We start from the raw sequence: 20165 nt of genomic DNA on the forward strand, positions 1-20165 counted from the left end.
CCAAGGTTTTGCTTCCAAAGAGCTAATTTATGACTAGAAGGATATTTTATGTCTTCAGTTGCAGCAGCTACAAAACTCAGCAAATCAGAACCATCTGTGCACTGATACTTGAATCACCATTCATCCAGCAGCCTATCAGTCACATTAGTTTGCATCCTGCATTCTTGGCTCACGTACACTTGTGATGGTCCAAAGTTCACTAGAAATATTAAAAATGAATGGTAGCCTGACCCTGCCTTATTGCACACGCAGCAGAGACAGAAACAGGGCTTTTGCATACGGGGAGTTTCGAGGCAGAGGTATGATGGGACTGACATTTCACAGCAAGTCCAGTAAGACTGCTAATTACCTCAATCTCCACTTATTAAAACATGGTTTTATTAACTGTATAGTTTCAGACTTGAAAGTACAAAAGGAAAATATAACACAATAGCTGTCAGTTTTAAAATTCTGTGTTAGTGCATCACATAGCACTGCATACCAATAACACAGTTAAATCCCAGAATAATACCTTTTCCACATTAGTGGCTACAGGAGTATAAAGGCAAATGACAAAGAACAGTTTGAAAGTGAGAAAACGAATTAAATGCTTTCTCTAATAAAGGTAACTTTGCTTTTAATCTGGAACGAAGGAAAAACCTGGCATTCAGGCTTGTCTTCAAGATGTTAGTGAACAAAGTCCTTGACTTCCCTATTATCCTGAAAGTAAATCATTCTCCTCAGACCTACCGCTTTGAAGTGAGAGGCTGTAGGTCAAAAGGACTCATGACAGTTCTTCCTCCTTAAGGGTTGACATCCCACTTTTTAGCAAAGCCAGTGGAAACAGGAATTAACAAACATGGTGTATTTAAGGCAAAAGAACTGCTGTGTCAGTCTCATTTTGAGATCTTAAACTATTTCCTCTTCTGCAAGAGAAAAGGCAACGAGCAGGCAGGAGATGTCAGAAATAATCCCAGAACAGTCTTACTTACTTTTGACACTTTCCCAGCACAGTGATTCTGCGTGCATGCTGCAGCAGAAAATTCCAGAGGGCCATCGTAGCGAGTTCCACTTGACTCTAGTCTGTCCAGCAGGATTTTCTTGAGCACTTGATACTTTGGCTTTTCATCATAAGCTAAGCCATAAACACATGCCAAAAACTTGGATATTTCACCTGTGGAGCATATTTTAATGTAAATTTCACTTGGTGTAGACCTAGAACTTCAAAAAGAATTTAATTCCAAAATGGATGCCAATCCTACATTGCCAAACAAGATGATGCCAGTTCAGCTGAAGACACACTCAAAACACAGAACTGACAATATCTTGTCTTTTCAAAACAAGAAAGGGAAAAGACAGACCTGGATAAACAAGCTAACTCTTTAAGTGCTATGTCTCATTATGCACATGCACTAATTTGTATAGTACCAAAAGCTATCTAAGTATCAAAATTAATCAAAATACTCTGTTGACAAACACTGATAGTTCTGTGTAAAATATATATTTTTTAATATTTGATAGAACATAATACCCCTTTAAACACTAACTACTCTCAACAACACTATTTTAACAACCTGTATAGATATTATACTTCGAATGCTTTGGAAAAAAAGCAACTTTTTCTTTTTTACTTCTAGTACTTGGACAGATTCTGTTTTTGAGATCCTAAAACAGTCTAACAGCAGCATTATTTTGTGGTTCTAGAAACAGGGAAACCATTGAATGGGCAGAAATAATGCTACTAGGAAAAACATATGGGGAGGGGATCAAACTTTTCTTTCAGTTGAAGACCCAAGTGTATCCTATAACTGGAGTATGACACCAGATATCAGCATCTGGTAAAATCCCAGAAGTAAAGATTTACTAAATATGTATACATACCATGAATATATTATATGTAATATATGATGCATTCCAGTGATTCAAATACAGAAATGTTATGAAAATAAGTGAATAAATCAAAAATAGATACTGACCTTTGAGGGAGTTTCCTTCAGTGAAGGAAGAAACATACAACAAGGCAAACCATCCATTCATTTGCTTTTTCAAACTCTGAATTCTAAGCAATAAACCTTTTGTAGACAGTTGCTTACTATTTCCATACTAACAGCTACCTCTGTTTCTAAGATAGTCACTGCTTCCTAACACCCTGGATTACACATGGCTAAGATCCTTTAAGTCCCTCTATGGCACAAAACACACATGGGACTGATCAAGATTTCTGTACCATCACACACTGAGGTTGAAAATTTAGCCTTCAGTGTCTATATGATCTACTTTGTATTTGTTTACGAAACAATGCAGGAAAGCAGCAGGAAAAAGGGAGTTCCTGCAATAAAAGCATTAAGCATCCCGAGTATCCTGTATCAGTAAGCATCGGGAATCATTTATTGCAGAGTGACCAGCATCTGACAGCATCCAGAAATTTACCTTCTCCCCTTGCAGTAAACAAGCCTTTGTGCTAAAAATGCTTAAAATATAATAAGCTTGTGCACAAAGGGCCTGATTCAGTTCCACTAAAGTCAGAAATATTAGTTCGATTAAATTGCACCCTGAATTAGTGAGCGTGACATATATTCTAACAATAAGTTATATATATATATAAATATATAATAACTACTGTGTTATCAGCTAAATACAGATCCTGCAGGCTGAATTCTCCTGTTGGATAGGTAGGTATAAGAGTGGTTCACGCAGGCTTGATTTCAAGGGGTCCCATTAGGATGACTTCTGCTTGCACCCTATATTTTGCCTGAAGGCCAGAGCCTGGTAATACTGCACGGACTCAGGCCTGCTGAAGGCATCTGCCTTAAAGTGCAAAGTTACCAATTACATTTAAGATATTAAATTGAAGGCTTTGTTAAGTTTGTATTACTTTTACTTTTATATCGCTTCCCCCAGATAGACTAAGACAGTTAAGTATTTTTTGTAACAGACTAAAGAGCTATATGGTACATACAGCTGCTTCCAGAAGAATCCCATTCCATCAGTGAATCTGGGAGCTCATCCATAAGTCTGAAACAACATGAGAGTGCAACAATTTAATGTGGTTTTGGAGCAGGTGATTTTTCATTTGGGATTTAGGAAGACAGCAAGTCTCAATTCCAAAGGGAGGGGACCTCCGGGATAGCTAATGATTCACAGTACTTCTTTTAAAACAAAATCTCCTCTTATCAGCTATATTTTTTAACTCTTTGGAGACTGCTGATTTCAGCAAGATCCAGCTTACAGCTAAGAGAGCACTGTAACATTAAGTTTTTCTTTGCAGATGTTTTAAGCTTTCTAGAAAGAAAAAGAAAAATGCTTTGAGCTGAAATGCTGTTTTGATTTGTATTTGCATTTTGGAATTTAAGAAGCAGTCCTGGTCTGCCTACTAGTCATTTGGCATGAGGTTCTTTCTGCCATGTAGCTCAGGGGCAGCTGGGTGATGCCTGTCAAAAGTAGAAGCAGGCACGGCTGGGCCAAAAGGGGAGAGGGAGATTAAACGACCTTAAGTCCTGTGCACTTCATAAACTGAAGGGCAGGGCCACAGATGTACTTTCTGTCCATCCAGAAACAAATAGCAAAGGACACTGGAGCTCAGAATCAATCATATCCTAAAAACAGATGAAGTAACACCAGCTCTCATCTTTGTGCGGGCATGAACCGCAATGATCTCCAAGCACCTGCAGGAACCTGCAGCTGCACAAGCCCCCTTGCCCCAAGTAAGTGAAATCTGTTCAGTCTAGCTGCTAACACTTTTAAGGGATCCCTTTTTGTTTGTTTGTTTAAAGGAGCCATAAAGGTCCACCAATCAGTAACAGAAAGTGTTCTCAAATGCATAAAGTTGGGGTATATAGGCTAGTAACCTTCAATTCAGTAATTTGTTGCTTAGTATCAGAAATAGGGGGTTCAATTTTGGGGAAATGAAACATTTAAACATAAATATTTTCCTGTAATCTAGCTTAAATTCTAATTCAAAGCAAGCCTCTCTTCCATCCGATTATGGCATGGCGTGAACATTTCTAAACTCAAACACACCAGCAGTCCCTAAATATCCGCTCACCACTGCCCAAGGCTTTGGCACAGTTGCCTCATTGCCCCAGCGTTACTGGGAGGACAGACTAAGAACTTGTAGTGAAGGGAGGAGAGGATGAGACACCTGGTAAACAAGAATTTGAGGTCCTGTTCTGGCTCTTGCCTTTCAACCACGCACCACTTCGCAGGCCCAGCCTCTTCTTCCTCACCATCACGCAGACTCTGCAGCAAAGGACTCTGGCATGCTCCAAAGTGATTCAACTGTGCTGGTAACGCACTTGTTAACTTATAAGCAACTGGATATGCACATATATCTAGATATCTATTTCTGGCCTTTGAAAACAGTATAGGCACTGAAAATTAAGATAACTAAAGGGGGACGACCTGGGCAAGTTACCTCATAGCAAGAACATAATTCATTAGACTAATAGGATATTTCAGGTAAATGGAATCTGCATCGTTTTCTGTGTGTTTCCTCGAAGTATCTGCTTGGCATGCTGGAAATGCTAGCAATATAAGGGTTAACTGCAAAGGGAAGAATTAGTGAAGCAGCTTGATTGATTAAATTGATTTAACATTGAATTGTATAAGTGTTACCTTGCAGGGGGTTGTGTAATGATCAGAACTTCTAAAGGAGAAATATTAAACATAACATAGGATGTCAACATTTACAGATGCAATCTGTATTATCCACAGTCTGCAGGCTAACCTTTTTCTCTGCTGAGAGCCGATGCCACACTGAATTTGCAGATTGATTTCTGTGGATCAGCTATCCCTATTGTGTACCTCTGTTGTGACTTGCCCTACTTAAAAGTTTGCTGCCTTCTCCAATTGTGCCGTTACATTTATGGGTAACTACTCCTCTGTCTAACCTTCTACAGGCTACACTGTACCACATGCAATTAACTCTCTCAAGTTCCAACTGTGAAAGCAGAGAAAAAAAAAAAAAAACACTAATACACTGTTGCTTGAGTAAGCTCTAAATGAGTCATGCTGGGACAAAGGAAAGATTTTAATCAAATTCTTTAGTATTTTGGTATTTAATTGTTTGTAACATCAGTAGGCTTATATAACATTAAAAGCGTACATAAAAACATCTGAAAAATAGTATCATATAGAAAGTTAAATAAATTGAATGCACATGTGGAAAAACTTCCAAGAGATGTTTGCACTATAGTCTCTACAAAGCACCCGTGACGTTTAACAGAAACACACAACAACTTTCCGCATGTGCAGTAAGGCCTTCACTGATTCACAAATGTTTTCTTCTTTAAAAGAGAGTACTAAAAACACCCAGCAGACAAAACAGTTATGTACTGTGCATTTGAATTTATCATATCTCTACAGCAGTACATAAACATGTGGAAGAGGGTATATATGCACATAGAGTTCACATTTTTAACTGCTTCTAACATCTCTTAATTAGTGACAATTTTTTCGCTTTCTCGTAAGGTGTTATTCTCCAGGATGTAAAGCTGGCTTTTTCAGACATCCTTTCTTAAGTGATGAGGATGTTGCAGGGTTCCAGGGTGGCATGTGTGTGCACATGTGTGTGTTGTTTTATTTTTACTTTGTTTTCGCAGTCTGGACAGCTACAGGGTCCTTCAGGTTCTGTTCCCAGGGCAGCTTCCCACATAACCACTGCACCATGCAGTAGCCGAGGATTTCAAGGTCACCTCGTCTGGATGGGGCTAAAAGGGGAGAGAAGAAGGGGGTGGGGAGGAAAGAAGAATAAGAATCACTTCTTAGGAAATAGAAAAGACTTTGACAGAACTAGTGTTGATGAAATATGAAAAAGCCAAATGGGTAAAGTGTTTTGTTTATTCAGCTGTATTAGACCTAAAACGCCCCGGCATTTGGCCACAGTCCACAGACAGGCAGTGACTTGTTACTGTTGAAGTAAGGGTCAGTTTCCTCACCTCCTCCAACTTCATCCTTCCTCAGTCTGGCCTGTCACATGGACTTGATCCCCATGGCCTCTGACATGATCCAGACAGCCCATAACTGAGTACCAACACTTTCTCAAAGAGCCAAGCAGTAAAACAAAGAAATAAATGTCTGCTGCTAAATTGCTAACACATGTTCCAGGAAGTCCATGGGGTCCACACTGGTCATGCAGGGACCCTGCGAGTGCAGACTAAACACTGATGGCCTTTCCTGTTCTCCTACAGAGCTATTTGAACTTGGAAGATATGACAAAACTGCCATCTAGTGTACATTTACACACCAAAGTTGCTTACAAGTACCATGAACTGTTTGTTTAGAGAGTCACAGCACAAACTAAAACACACTTGCTGTTTAGCAAGTCCTGTGTAAACTTACCACTACTGCTTCCAAAAAGGAAGTTATTTCAGGAACGATTCACTCTCACCCCGCACACCCCAAACAGATACACTAACTACAGAATACAAATACAGTAGTTATAACTCAATCAAAAATTAACCCCATCCCCAAACATCATCTAGGCAGAGAAACAGGTAATTGAAGTTAATCTATACATTGACTTTTCCGAGAGAAAGAGGGGAGAAGAAAGTCCAATACTAATAGAATTGCTATTGTGTGCTGTTATTCAGAGGAAGCCAAACTTGAAAAAAACTTAACAAGCAGGACTGCTGCAATATTTCTTTGCACACATTTGACTTGCAGTCTATAGTTTGCAAGTCAAGACCACAAGGAATCTGCAAAACCAGAAACTGTTAATCATGATTAAAGAAAGACAGATGCAGAAGTTAAATTTATGCTTTTCCAAAATAAATTTGAACTTTCCAGGAATGAAAGGTTTTGGATTTGTTCAGTACTTTTTGTCTAGCGTGAAGACTAGTAGTTGAGCACAGTGCTGTTAATCCAGCTGTAAACAGATATCGTATTTTATGAGCTTTCATTAAATAAATTCCAGAAAGTCACTCAGCAAACTTATCTGTTAATTTAAAAAGTCATCTGCTAAAAGCTACGGTGCCAACACGCCATAACTGTTTCTTGTTCCCGTACACACATTATTGTAAAAGCAGGAGATTAGTTCTTATACATTCTCTATCTTAACTGCTATTAGACTATGGGATTATTAAAGGCCCTTCAATCTAACAGACTGCCATGCTACCCCTTGGGTGTCGTTTATTTTCTGCACTAGATTCAGCAACGTCCTAATGCAAGACTTGGCTCTCACATTAAAATAAAAACACAATCTCTACCACTTGCTGTTCTGTAGTGATTTCTTCAGCCATAAATCTCCTGTTAACTGTGGAACAATTCCATTCAGACACATGTGTTCACAACTCCTTTTTCCATTATGGCAATTCCAAATTATAACCATATAAACCAGGATTTCTGATTGTAGATACTCTAATTTTCACACAAAGCTCTTCTGGCACCTGTTTGTGTAAAATGGGCTATAGAAAGTGGCCTTTTGAGAAAAATTGTCACAATTACAATGAACCACTTTTTTCCACGGAGAGACTAATTGATATGAATTAGTAAATAATGCTAAATCAATCAGATTTCAGAAGGTAACCTAAGATAACTTGTTTTCTGACAAAACAGTCCCCAGAGAGTAAAGTTTACTTCGCTGTTAACAGTTTGGCCATGACTAATTACCTTCTCACTCACATGCAGATCATCCAGCCAACTCCTGACTAACACTAGGGCAAAGCCATCGCAATCAGGGAGATGTGTGCAAGTAAGACTTTACTAATAACTTCCTAAAGCCACAGGAGTCAGCTAGGGGAAGGAAAAAAAAAAAAAGGTACACGTAAGCAAGCCATACATCACTAAAAAAATAAAAGGAGATGTGTCTTACAGAGACCATAAACTTCCATATCGCCACCTCCCAGGTCACTGCAAGTGTTACTACAGACAGACATTTACATGCGGTTTTCGTAGAACCACGTGAAAATGTCAATGTCTAATTATTTTACTGTATTAGCTTATTCTTTCTGCTCCTTTATAAGTTCAGTATTAGAGATGCTAACTTCCACAACTTTTTAAATCATTTAGATCGTTATAAAAAAACTATTCAACTAACTAATCTTTAATGAATTCATATTATCTATGTACAGTGGAATAATCAGATTTTTAAACTCAAATAAAGCAGTAATACATATATTTCAACTATATGTTTACTTTAAAAAAAAATAATCTGCTAATACAAGTGGAGTTTACAAGAATTCTTGATAAATGTCAACTGAGAGTAGTCAATCTGGCTTCATTTTAAATGTGATAGCCATGCAAAAATAAAATGTTTGTGCTTGATAACTTGTCACTGTTACAAGAGTAGACATTCAAAATAGTACTTATTTAAATCAAGTTCTGTTACTTCTCTGTAGACTGAAAAGTTAGGGGGTTTTTTTCTTTCATTTTTAATAGGTATTTTATTTCTGCTTTTCTATTAACCAGGAATTTTTTTATTATTATTTTAGTCTCATATGAAATACTATTTAATGGGAACATGTTGGCGAGATTTTATTTCACAATATTTTTATAGTTTAATTTTTTAATTTGAAGATTTAAGGCCTGATTCTGTCCTCACTCCTGCCAAGATAAATCAGGAACAACTCCACTGAAGTTAATGAATTAACAACCATGTCAATGAAATCAGAATCAGTTTTATATACACCACAAACATTTACTAAACATGCGGGCACAGGGTTCAACAATAACTCAGAATAACATAACTGAAGCAATTCACCCTGAGAAGAAAATATATCATGTATCTCTGTATACTGGATTTGGCAGCTATCTGAGCCCTAATTTATATTCAGATTACTATTTCAAAATAGAACATAAATGATATCACACCAGCCACAATACGCTCTGAAAACTACACTGCTCCCAAGAACACATCTGAAACCCATGTGAAAATGGGAGTTTTCCTCTATGGCCCTTTTGAAGCTAACTTTCTCAAGCCTTTTGCAAAGATTTAGGAGGCTAACAAGTGACAGAATAAATGTTCTTCTATTATTTTTAATTAGCACTGTTACATTAGAATTTCACCATTAAGTGTTTCTTTAGATTGGAAGCTTTTCATAAAAAGGATCATTTTAGTTGCTCATATTGCATCTATATGTGGCGGAACCTCCAATTCTCACTGGCTTTAGAGCATAAAATTTCATGTTAATTCACAAACAAATATAATTCATACCACAGCCATTAATCCAAAAGCCCATAAAGGAAAGGAGTGTTAACATGACCATGGATAAATACAATTATGTTTAAAATGTATCATCGCAAAGTTTTAATAAATAAACTAAAAGTGATACAACTTTTTATCTCAAGGTTGAGATGATAAAAAAGCCAGACAAATATAAGACTTGCCAAAAATCAGTGCCTATATTAGGGGCAGGAGAAAGGAAAAGCCAAAAAAGCTAATTATGAAGTCTTGGTTCCCCAGGGTACTGGTCAGTTTGAGGAGTTCACTGCAGCAGGATAGTAACTACCTGTAGAGTGGGTGGCTGCAGGAAAAAGGTTAGATAAATATAGTTAAATTTAAAAAGTTTGATGCTTGGAGGCCACTCTGTACAGAGTTATCCAGTCTCATGTAGGGCAACTGCCAGCCAGGACTGAGAACAATCTCCCCTCCCCCCTTGTACAGTTCTGCACCGTTAGCTTGGCACGCTGCTGAAGCACTCACTGACAATAACCACCACCATGGAACGCTGGACAGAAAAATAAATCCAGTGCAATCATGGGGTCACCACAATTGGATCACAACTCTTCCAGAGAACTCAGTCTGGGACGTGGCACCCAGCAACTCTTCCTGTGCCAGCTGTGGTCTCTCCTAAACTCAGCTCCTACAGCCATACACTCAACCGGCCATCCGGACGATGGGGATGGGCACAGAGTGTACTGCACAGCTGGCAGGAGCTCCTGCAGTCGTTCACAGGGAGGATACAGCCCTGACTCCCAGCACTGACCTCTCCTTGGGTGGTCACAGGGGTGCCGTGCTGACAAATACTGGCCTCACAGTCCTGAGGGCTCAGGTCCCCTCAAAGGCAGCAGCACAGCTGGGGACCAGCCCGCACATCAGCACTGTCCTGTCAGTCACAGGACGCAGCCCCAGCACAGGCGTCAGATAACTCGCTCCGAGACGCACAAAAGCAGCCACATTACTGCCGCTGTCCTGCCGTGGCCAAGCTCATGAGCACGCTGTGAGCCAGCAGGTCTTGCAGGACAGTGATCCTCAAACCTCTTCAAAATAGCAGAGCTTTCCTGGACAATTACAACAGCCTAACGTGCAGTCACGTGCACAGCAACCTCCAAACAAGCAGTTACACGTGTCCACTGACCAGCAGGATCGAACTGCAGACTCTCCTCGTTTTTGCACTTGCTCTGCTGCTGCCATAATAGAAGAGTGTAGCCAGCAGCAGGATTCTCCTCTGAACATGGAGAGTCAGTTATCATCAGGATTGGTGGAATGGGATGTGATGAAAGGAAGAGGGCTGGGGTCCTGATTTGGTGGGGAGAGGTTTACATAGTGGGAAGGTTGGAATATGCAAGGGAACTTCATCACGAGATGTAGGTGGGAGATAAAATGGTGGTGGCAAGAGGTGCAGATACCTGGTTGGAAGTAAAAGGTTCCAAGCTTGCAGTAAGGAGAACGTGTGACAGCAGAGTGGGGACAGGAATTTTTACTCTTCTTTTACATCTGCGTGGCAGAAAAAAAAATCGCAAAGGTGAGGGGCTGACAGGTAGCTGCGAGAGTCAGTAACTTTCTGAATTCTCATGTAGAGAACGAGAGCCAAAATTAAACAGCCAATTCCCAGCCACACTCACCAGTTGGGCTGGGAAGTTGCGATGCTCATCATCTTATTTTTGCTGCTTCTGGACATCCTCGGCAGGACAGTGTAAGCTTACAGAGGTGCTTATATGAACCTATTCAATTTTCTCCTTGCTAAAGCCCAACTCTTCTTTCACTCACAATGACCTCCTGCTCCCTCTTCTGCTGGGCACATATTTCTAATTCAACATGCAGAAACTAAAACATCTTTTTATTTATTTCACACTGTGAAGTTGCACCTATTTTTCACCAGATCAGTTATATTTTCCTTTTATTTTTAGGATTTACAGTTTGTCCTGCACACAGTCTTTGGGAAACACATACCAAACTGCAGCAAATCAATAATTCATTTGAACAAGAAAAAAAAATAAAGAAAAAATTCAGCAGGCTCCCTCTGATTCCTAACTATACATGGACAGATGCCAACTAAACCTCTTGATCCAGAGCCATTTAGAGCTCTGTTCTCTGGAAGCCATGTGGGCTCAGCAAAAGTACGTTTCCAGGCAGAGGTGTTTATATTCTTGTACATCCTTCCTCACTAAATGAACCTTGCGTACATTCTAGTCAACCCCTGCATGTAAAAGAAAAGGGAAAGCGGACAAGCATTGAGCTATGTTTTTAATATCAAACAGCACCAGTTCTGACAGACCAGTGGGGAAAATAAGAACAAGAACTGCAGAGCTTTCCTTACAATCAGCCCGATGCCTGCGTGGCCCTGTGCAAACACAGCGTACAAGCATTTGGACAGACCTCTCGATGAAACCAGCTACAAAATAGCGTAGGCCCTCTACACAATGCCAGAGATGGCAAAACTGCTCATAGTTACTGAGAAACTTTAAAAGGAAGAGGAGAGTTATCTTGAAAGCCATGGCAAACAGCAATACATGCTGGAGGGAATTCAACATAGACAGTTCGTACTCTTATGTTCATCAATGAGAGCAAATTAAAACTGGCCTTATGCACTCAATGCATAGGACTGGAGTATTTAAAAAAAACTCAATATGTTAAGCGCAGTATATCTCCAGAGAAATTAGGTATTGACTGCATGCCTCAGTGAGTAGAAAATCTACAAAAATCCATAGGAGGCATTGATCCAAATATTACTTTTTAACACTAACTATGTAACAATTTTTTAAATGTACATCGAGTGCAGATATAATTCTCTTTAATTATCAATCAACAAACAAAAAGGTAATACTGTTTATACAGTACGGTCTTTAAAAATGAATGCAATGAATAGACTCAAATACTATGCTAAAACTAACAACACAGCTGCATCAGAAGAAAAGGGTTTTAAATTTAAAAGCCCCACATGCAATGAGATCCGGCCATCCAACACAGGAGTGCTGGTGGTGTGGGTGAGATCCTGTGGCAAAGCCCAACTTGGGCCCTGAATTGAGATTCAAAGTGAAGTCTAGACTTAGACAGGGGATGTAACTGAGGTTGTAATGAATACTTGCATTGAAATGCTTGCAATGAAACACTCAAACCAAACAAGTGCAGAAATCCCCCAGGCAGCACTGCAGTGCGGAAGAGCCAGGCTGTGGAGCCCACAGACACTGGGCGCAGCACAGGTGAGCTGTGCAAAACTAAAGACAAAATCAGCACCAAGAGATGCTCCCAGCCTTTCCCAGCTCAGGAGGAATTCCCCTTCAGTTCCAGCACCAAGTCAAAGCCACCAGCACCATCAGTGTACACCAGCATGCACTCAAATATGAATCGATGAATCTCTATGAAAATAACTTACTTGAAGGCAGCGATTCACCACCAGCTGCCACAGGAATGGCAGGGGCGGCTCACTCAGCCCTTACCAGAGGCTCTCAGAAGAACACGGACTAATTCTACCACACAGAAGTGTTACCACGCAGTGGCTGCTGGTAGGAAACTCTCTGGATCTCAGTGGACTGCAAAACCTCCACACCTAATGAACTCCACAGAGAGCTTGGGGAATAAACAGGCATGCAGCTGGGTTAATCTCTCAATTCAACTAGGGAAACACCAGTGTTGATTTGAATTAGTGGGAAGTCATTACATCTGATTGGCTTTATGCAAGGAGGTTATAATCTTTAAGCATTGCCAAGAGGCGCTTTTGAAAGCCACAAAATCATAATTTTGTTTTAAGTTTCAGCATGTACCTCAAAACACTGTATATCTTCAGGCAGGTACTCTCTGAATGAAGGCAGAGCAAGGCAGAATGTTCTAATTTGTCTAGCTCAATACAAGAGGGGCTACAAGAAAGATGGGGAGGGACTTTTTACAAAGGCGGGTAGTGACAGAACAAGGGGTAATGGCTTTAAACTGGAAGAGGGCAGGTTTAGATTAGATATTGGGGAGAAATTCTTTGCTGTGAGGGTGGTGAGACACTGGAACAGGTTGCCCAGAGAAGCTGTGGATGCCCCCTTGGAAGTTTTCAAAGCCAGGCTGGATTAAGCTTTGAGCAATCTGGTCTAGTGGAAGGTGTCCCTGCTAATGGCAGGGAGGTTGGAACTGGATGATCTTTAAGGTTCCTTCCAACCCAAACCATTCTATGATTCTATGAATACAGCAACTGATACTATTCAGGGGTTTTGAGGTTTGAGATATGTTTATGTTGCTACATACACTCAGGAAATGCCCTCTGGAAAAGACCTCATTTATATTAAATAACATTAAAAAATTGGAATTATATTCCAAAAGCATTGACATAAATATTCCACCCTGAAAAACTGGGTACCACCAGAATGAAGGCTGTCTATGCAGCTTTATTTTGCCAGCAGTGAAACAGTCTTTAAACGCTTTTCAGAAGAGCCCCCCACCTCACTTGGTACACGAGACTGCGCTGAGACCAGTCACAAGTCAGGAGTACAGGAGACTGTTGAGCAAAGAAGCCCTTTGCCCCAGCTGTTGGAAACATCTCCACAACTCTAAACCTCACAACAAGAGGTAAGACAAGGGAAACCAGCCGCTGTGTTCTGCCATCTGGACCCGTGCAATCTCCAACAGAAGTCGCTGCAGACGTGTATTTTCCCTGGGATGTTGAGAGACCTGCACAAATGGGAAACTCTGGCAATTTGACCTTAATGGATTCAGGCTGTTACAGGCTCAGAGCTGAGGCATGCAATGTGAATAGTTTGGATTCTCTCTGACATACCAGATACCACACCATGTTCTGCTGGCTTTTCTGGCAGAAGCATCAGAAAAATCTGCAGATTTTGTTTGCAGCTATCAACAAGCAAAAAATTTTCAAGTGTAAGATGGGGGTAAGCTCTCTCAAGCTACCTTTCTGAATATTTTGTTTTCTGGAGTCCTCCACTTTTCACAAATTCCATCATGGCTTTAGCTACTTGAGGGGGTAATCTAACCCAGAGACTACAAAAGTCAACAACTTAACTCACACTTGCATGTGCACACCCGCTTTGCCACCCAAGTCTGTAAAATTTCCCTACTCTTTCAAATAAAAGGAATTATCTGTCCTGTAATCACATACTCTGGTCCACCAGACAAACTAGCTGCTATAACCATCCTGCTGCCAAATCCCAAATACTCCAAACTCCACCTGTTCTTCAAACAGCATCCACATCAAATACTAGTCCACAGCCACACCGCTCACACTACCAGGAAAAACAGCCAGAGTCAGATCTCCAGAAAACGCAGTCTATGCTTGGGAGGGCTAGAAGAGTCTAAAACAGATGCACTCTTCACCACAAAGTATTTTTTAGCAGGTGAAATTGTGCAATTGTCTTAGCAGCAAATACTTGACAGTCTTACTTCATTTTTCCTAATGACCAGAGTTAAACGATTGCAGGTTTTTAACAGCGCCGGCAAATTATCAAGACCCTCTACATTACATGGTCAATGGTCCTTTTAATAGAAAAAGCAATAATATACAGTTGTTTGTGCCAACTAAAACTCATTAGAAAGTATTAGTTTAAGGTAACAGTTCAGCAGCTATTAACAAGCACAAGTTTCTACAGCTATCACTTGTGACACTATGATCCTAGCAAAGCTGGCAGCAGAAAACCGTTCCTTTTGCTTCAGAAGATCTTGGGGGTGGGGGCAGGGAATAGAGGAAAGAAAAGTTAACAAAAACAGTGTTTCGTAGCAAGAGTCAAAGTTTTTCAATAATCACCATTTTTTTCACTAGCATAACATTAGAATTGACTTTTTGTCTTGCTGACATAGCAACTGAGAAAGTTGTGTTGCATTGACCATATTGATTGTGAACAATGCAGCCATCAGGGGGACTTTGCACCATATATTTTCGATATTGACCTCCCATTCCCTTTTCCATGGCGCTATGGGTCTGCTATTGGATTTGGACTGCAGTGTAATAAACAGCTAAGGTTTAATTAATGGTAAATGAATACAAGACATAGGTTATGACTTTAACTAATTAGGGAATTGTTGAATTAAGTCTGCCTTGGAATGCAAGGCAGTACAATCAATATCCAATAAAAGGACTATGTATGTAATTTACCTGCAAATGCGTTTCCAATACCATCAAAGTGAGTTTAAATAAGTAAGATATATGAAAGGCTACTGGAAAAAATTTCAAAAAGTTAACACTTTATGGCTTCAAAAAAGGTTTTTCTCCTTGCAGAAGGAATGTCATCTTGAAATATCCTCTCGTAACACAGATGGTGACACTCAGACACAGCTCTCCCTAAAGGACAGTGCAGACTCGAAACATTTTTCCTTGACAATGCAACATTAGCAAATATTGCCTCTGCCTGTCTACAGAGTATAGCAAACACAAACCAGTACTCCCAACATGAACCAATTAAGTTTAATGGCAAGCTCTTCTTAGGGCATCTTGGTCCCCCTTCCAGTACCATACATGCAGCAGCCTTGCAGTTTTAATCGTGCTTCCCCCCCCGCCCCCTTCCCTCACCAGCCCTTGAGAAGTGTTCCCAGGTACAAGAAGAGGTCACCACACAAGGGTCTGATCAACCCTGAGCAATCCCCAAGACTACTTCTATTGTACACATCAGCTCACACAGCCTGATTACTCATTCTGTAATCACTCCTCTGAAATAAAAAAAAAAAGAAACCTACCTACTCCCTTGTGGGCATCTATGCTGGTAAACTCTATTGTCCCATTATGGCCCTTCCTAGGATTTTCCTGATACTGTTTGTGGTTCCCATTGGGACAATATCTGTAGGAAAGTCCATAATCTGCAAGATAAACCTGGAAGACATGAACAGACAAATGAATAATGCTTTTGTCCTTTGAAAGTATAACCTTTATAATTAAGTCTTAAGAAACTGATAGGTTAAGGACAGCCTTAGATCTAAATTTTATTAAACCAAATGGTGCCTCAGGATAAAATATGTACAACTGGGGGCCATAACAGCTGCCCTCCCCATTTAAAGCCTTCCACTACTATACTCTTATTTCAGAGTCAAGTAGAATTTCAGTCTTTTTATTTTGTTCCTAAGCTCTCTCCTCTCCAGGTGGGCATCTAGACATCATAAACTGCAATATGCCTTTTATGTATCATTGCTTATGGGACTCCTTCATCTCTTTACTTAAACAGGCACATACACACCCCTGTTCAAATTTTCCATCTGCTGAGACTGAACAATTTCATAACAGCAGTGCAACTTAAAAGCTGCAGCGGCAGCGAGAGGCAGCAGCTTCCCCCGGCTGGACTGGACAGAGGGCTCCATGCCAACAGGGACTGCAACCACAGGGCTGCTGGGCATTAGCCTAACTGTAGTCTCATCTTTTGCAATGTCACTGTCAGGAACTTTTTACTGCCAACAACTATTTAAACATAAAGTGTAAGATAAAACAAAGCAAAACAAACTAGGCCTCTCCAGCCCAGAAAGCACTCTTAGTAAATCACTCTTGAATTTAAAATAATTTTTTAAAAGGCACAGAGCCAGACTTCAATCTAAGTTACCCGGAAGCAAATCCACAGAGCTAAATCACTGTAAGAAAAAAAGAAAAAAATGGGGCCCCCACTGTGTAAAGTGAAGCAAGCTCATGCATTCTGACACATTTACCTTTCCATCCTGGCACAGGTGATTTTATTTTTTTCCTTTCCTCAAGATGCTTCACTATAGCTATCTAACCAACCAGAGGGAAGAAGCCACACAGTTCTGAATGATGTATCTGGGAGATGCACTTGCATATTCTTGGGACTTAACTGTGAAAGTATTAACTGACTTTAAGCTTAAGTCTTGCTCACTTTTATGGTATTTGAAGCTGAGAACAGAGCAGCTCAGAAGAGCTGAATTTTACTTTCTGTTCTGCTGCCTGTCAAGACAAACCCCAACATGCGAGCTGGCTCCTACGCCTCCATTTCTCAACAGGCACAGTGCATGCAGTACTGCAGCCAGGTCAATCCTGCCACTCACATAATTCAGATTAAGGGCACAAATCCATTCTATGAAGTTCAGATTAATATGTTCTACACTCCAACAGGGGTGGACTTAATAAATGCACATGGTCAATTACTACAGTGCAGCTGACAAGCAGTAACTTGTTGAAAGCAGCTGGAATTTAATCACAATCTGTCCACCCCACAATATCCCATAGGTTATTTTCTCACTCTGTCATTTTCACACTCCCACCTGGCCTTTGCCCCTTACACTGACCAATTCTCACATTAGTAATTGCTTTTTTTTTTTTTAATAAATATCCAAGTATAGTACTTTCATGTAAAAAAAAAAAAAAAATGCTACAGACTGTTACTATATTGCCAATGGAACTGATCTCCGTGGCAAAAGCTAAACTACCTGAAGGCATAAAGGGATCATTTGTACTAAATCATACTATATTATAAAGAAAAACTTTCTTATTTGAACCTTGGTTTTGTTTCCTCTTTAGCTACAAAATAGTTTATCCATAAAAATCTAAAATAAACTCTCCTGGTACTCACACTTGTAATTTAATTATATTGCTTCTGGTAGAGGAAAAACAAACAAACAAAAAACCCTCAAGAAAACTTCACGCATTCTTTTGTAGCACATTCTGTTGAACTACTGATTCCTGTTAGTGCTCCAGGCAGCTTCAAATCCTGGGATGGCTGGTCTCTTGGTTTTACTGTTTCTGCTGCAGGATCTGTGCTTATCTGGAGCGTGTAAGCTGGGATGCAGCACTCACTTCCTGCAGGGTGATGGCTTGTAAGATTATCAATGATGTTTTTCACCTGACAGACTACACAAACTGTGATACAAGATTAAAGACCGTAGGCACGTTTAGAAAATCTGGGACAACACATAAACTTTGTTGGGTTGACCGATTTGATTTTCTCCTGCATCTGTTTCTCCAGTGTGTTTCTGATGCTCTGGTACCTGTCCTAATTGAGCCCACAGTCAGTGTGACAGAACTAATTTAAACTACCCTCATATCAAGTTTTGTGAGTCTTCTGCATCCTTTGTGGGCTGGGAAGGAGAGTGTTGGCTAGAAGGTGTATTCTTCCCAGGCTAAGTGGTACATTTTGGGTTTCACTTGATGACAGATTTCTGATATGTACAGTTGACCATATACAATAAGATGAAATACAGAGCCAATTTCAACCTTTAAAAATTCAGGCTATGCCTTATATTAAAGAGAAATTTTAAATGTTAGAAAAAAAAAAAAACAATGCAAGAGAAGCATCTCTGCCAGCTCTCTGATTCTGCCTGGGCTGGAAACACTAGCTTATGTGACAGACACACCCATATGGCAGCCCAGCCTTGGTGGTCTTTCCAACTATCTTAACAACAGGGCATCTAGCAAGTAGCCATAAATATTTGCTAGTCAAACTCAAGCTATGTAAAAGTTATCAGTTACCCTACAGATCAATCACAGTAAACTTGTGCTATTAACCCATTTTTAAGCAACAGATTTGCTTAAATTACCTTCAGTAGTAGTATCAGCAGAGCAGTTTTAAGTTTATACTGAAAAACCCCTCTAAAAGTGAGAAATAGCTTTAGGTTATCCTGCCTTGACTGATGGTGACAAGACCTGGAAACCAAGAAGCAATCACTTCTTAAAGCCGCTCACATGCAATTGCAACAACATCTGTGATTGCATCACAGTTTGCTCCAGAAGTTGGCCATGAGTGTCATTGTTCAGCTTACTTCTAGCTGAGCCATTTAGCACTTCCACAACTTTCACACCAGATTTCTCCCACAAAAATGCAACTAATAGAAGCCTCTCAAGGCAAAGCTGCTTGGCCACCAACAAAAATCAATCCCCTTCAGCTTGTACAAAACCAGCAATGCACTGTTACAACCTTGCCACAACCATTATCGCAATGACTACGTTATTTTAAATTACCATTAATTTCATTTCATCAATTCTCATTATAACCCTTTCATCATTAAAAAGATATATAGTTCATTATAGCTAGTTGTCACTTTTTGATAATGTAACACAACGTGCCCTTCCAAATTTGCTCAGAACACAGCGGATAGGGGTAGTTAACGGATTTGTAATGTGTTGGGGTTTTTTTTAAGGGTACAGGGAGGAGCAAAAGATGAGTGTTAAAGAATATTGAGAAAAAATTGTAAACGTATATGTTGCAATACCAGAAATATTTTTCATCTGCATGCTTTTTTTTAGGAATAACAAGAGAAATAAGAACAAAAGGAGAACAAAACATATGCGGAGTAAGATAAACAAGACACCTGAAACAAGAAACAGGAACACGGATGATGAAGGTGCAACAAGGACATAAGCCTGGAACAGCTGGGTTTAGCTGTGTTACATTGTACACTCCTTCCCCCACACTTCCTTATTTTAACACTTGTTTTTGTTCAAGTTTCTCTTTTTTAACACATCCTAGTCTGCACTAGAGTCAGCTTTGCTTAGCATGGTCTGCTATGAATAGATTTTGGTATAGATCAGGAGCTAGATTTCTAAAGTCTTTGCACTTAATTTCATGCAAACATGAACGTGCCCCTCTTATTCAAGCGAACAGGCACAAATAATTACTTATGTGCACAAGCAACCAGCTGTAGATTTGGCAGTCATCTTGTCCTTTCTATGCATGACTCCCTCACCGTGCTGTGTACCTGAAGTGCTAAATATCTGCTAAACACAGAGACTCTTACAACTCATATACGTTATAACTGCACTGATGTGGGAAGCCATAAGCCTGCCTGCTGCTTTGGATTCTCATGGTATTCTCTTTATCTCGAAGTTCACGTAGCAGGAGATTTATTGCTGAAAGGATAACAATACACTGATTTTCTTTGTGCATTTTCTTTCCAACGTTTCCATTAACAGGCTTATGTAATGCACTGTAAATAATTAAGTAGATACCTACTAATAAGAGGTAGATTGGTTGCTAATGGCCATACTGCTGTCAACTTCAGTTGGACACTACACTACAAAGGCTGCAGATGAACTGAATTCCATCTTGGGACAGGAAGTCTCAAGTATAGTTACTGGGACAGAAATAGCACCTTTCACAAAACAGAAGCC

The 20165-nt window shown here is 40.0% G+C and overlaps 1 protein-coding gene across 1 annotated transcript in view; it reads right to left on the reverse strand.

Moving 5' to 3' along the window:
• The window catches only part of VRK2 (VRK serine/threonine kinase 2), a 36435-nt gene that overhangs the window by 8044 nt on the left and 8226 nt on the right, over window positions 1-20165 (reverse strand). The window contains exons 6-9 of the mRNA XM_029083520.1: window positions 15800-15932; window positions 5567-5687; window positions 2939-2994; window positions 972-1153 (exon numbers count right to left, since the gene is read on the reverse strand). Of these exons, the coding sequence (XP_028939353.1) occupies window positions 972-1153; window positions 2939-2994; window positions 5567-5687; window positions 15800-15932 (492 nt within the window). The remainder of the gene's footprint in view (window positions 1-971; window positions 1154-2938; window positions 2995-5566; window positions 5688-15799; window positions 15933-20165) is intronic.

This window comes from Antrostomus carolinensis, unplaced genomic scaffold (genome assembly GCF_000700745.2).
Source record: "Antrostomus carolinensis isolate BGI_N321 unplaced genomic scaffold, ASM70074v2 scaffold38220, whole genome shotgun sequence".
Classification (NCBI taxonomy): Eukaryota; Metazoa; Chordata; class Aves; order Caprimulgiformes; family Caprimulgidae; genus Antrostomus; species Antrostomus carolinensis.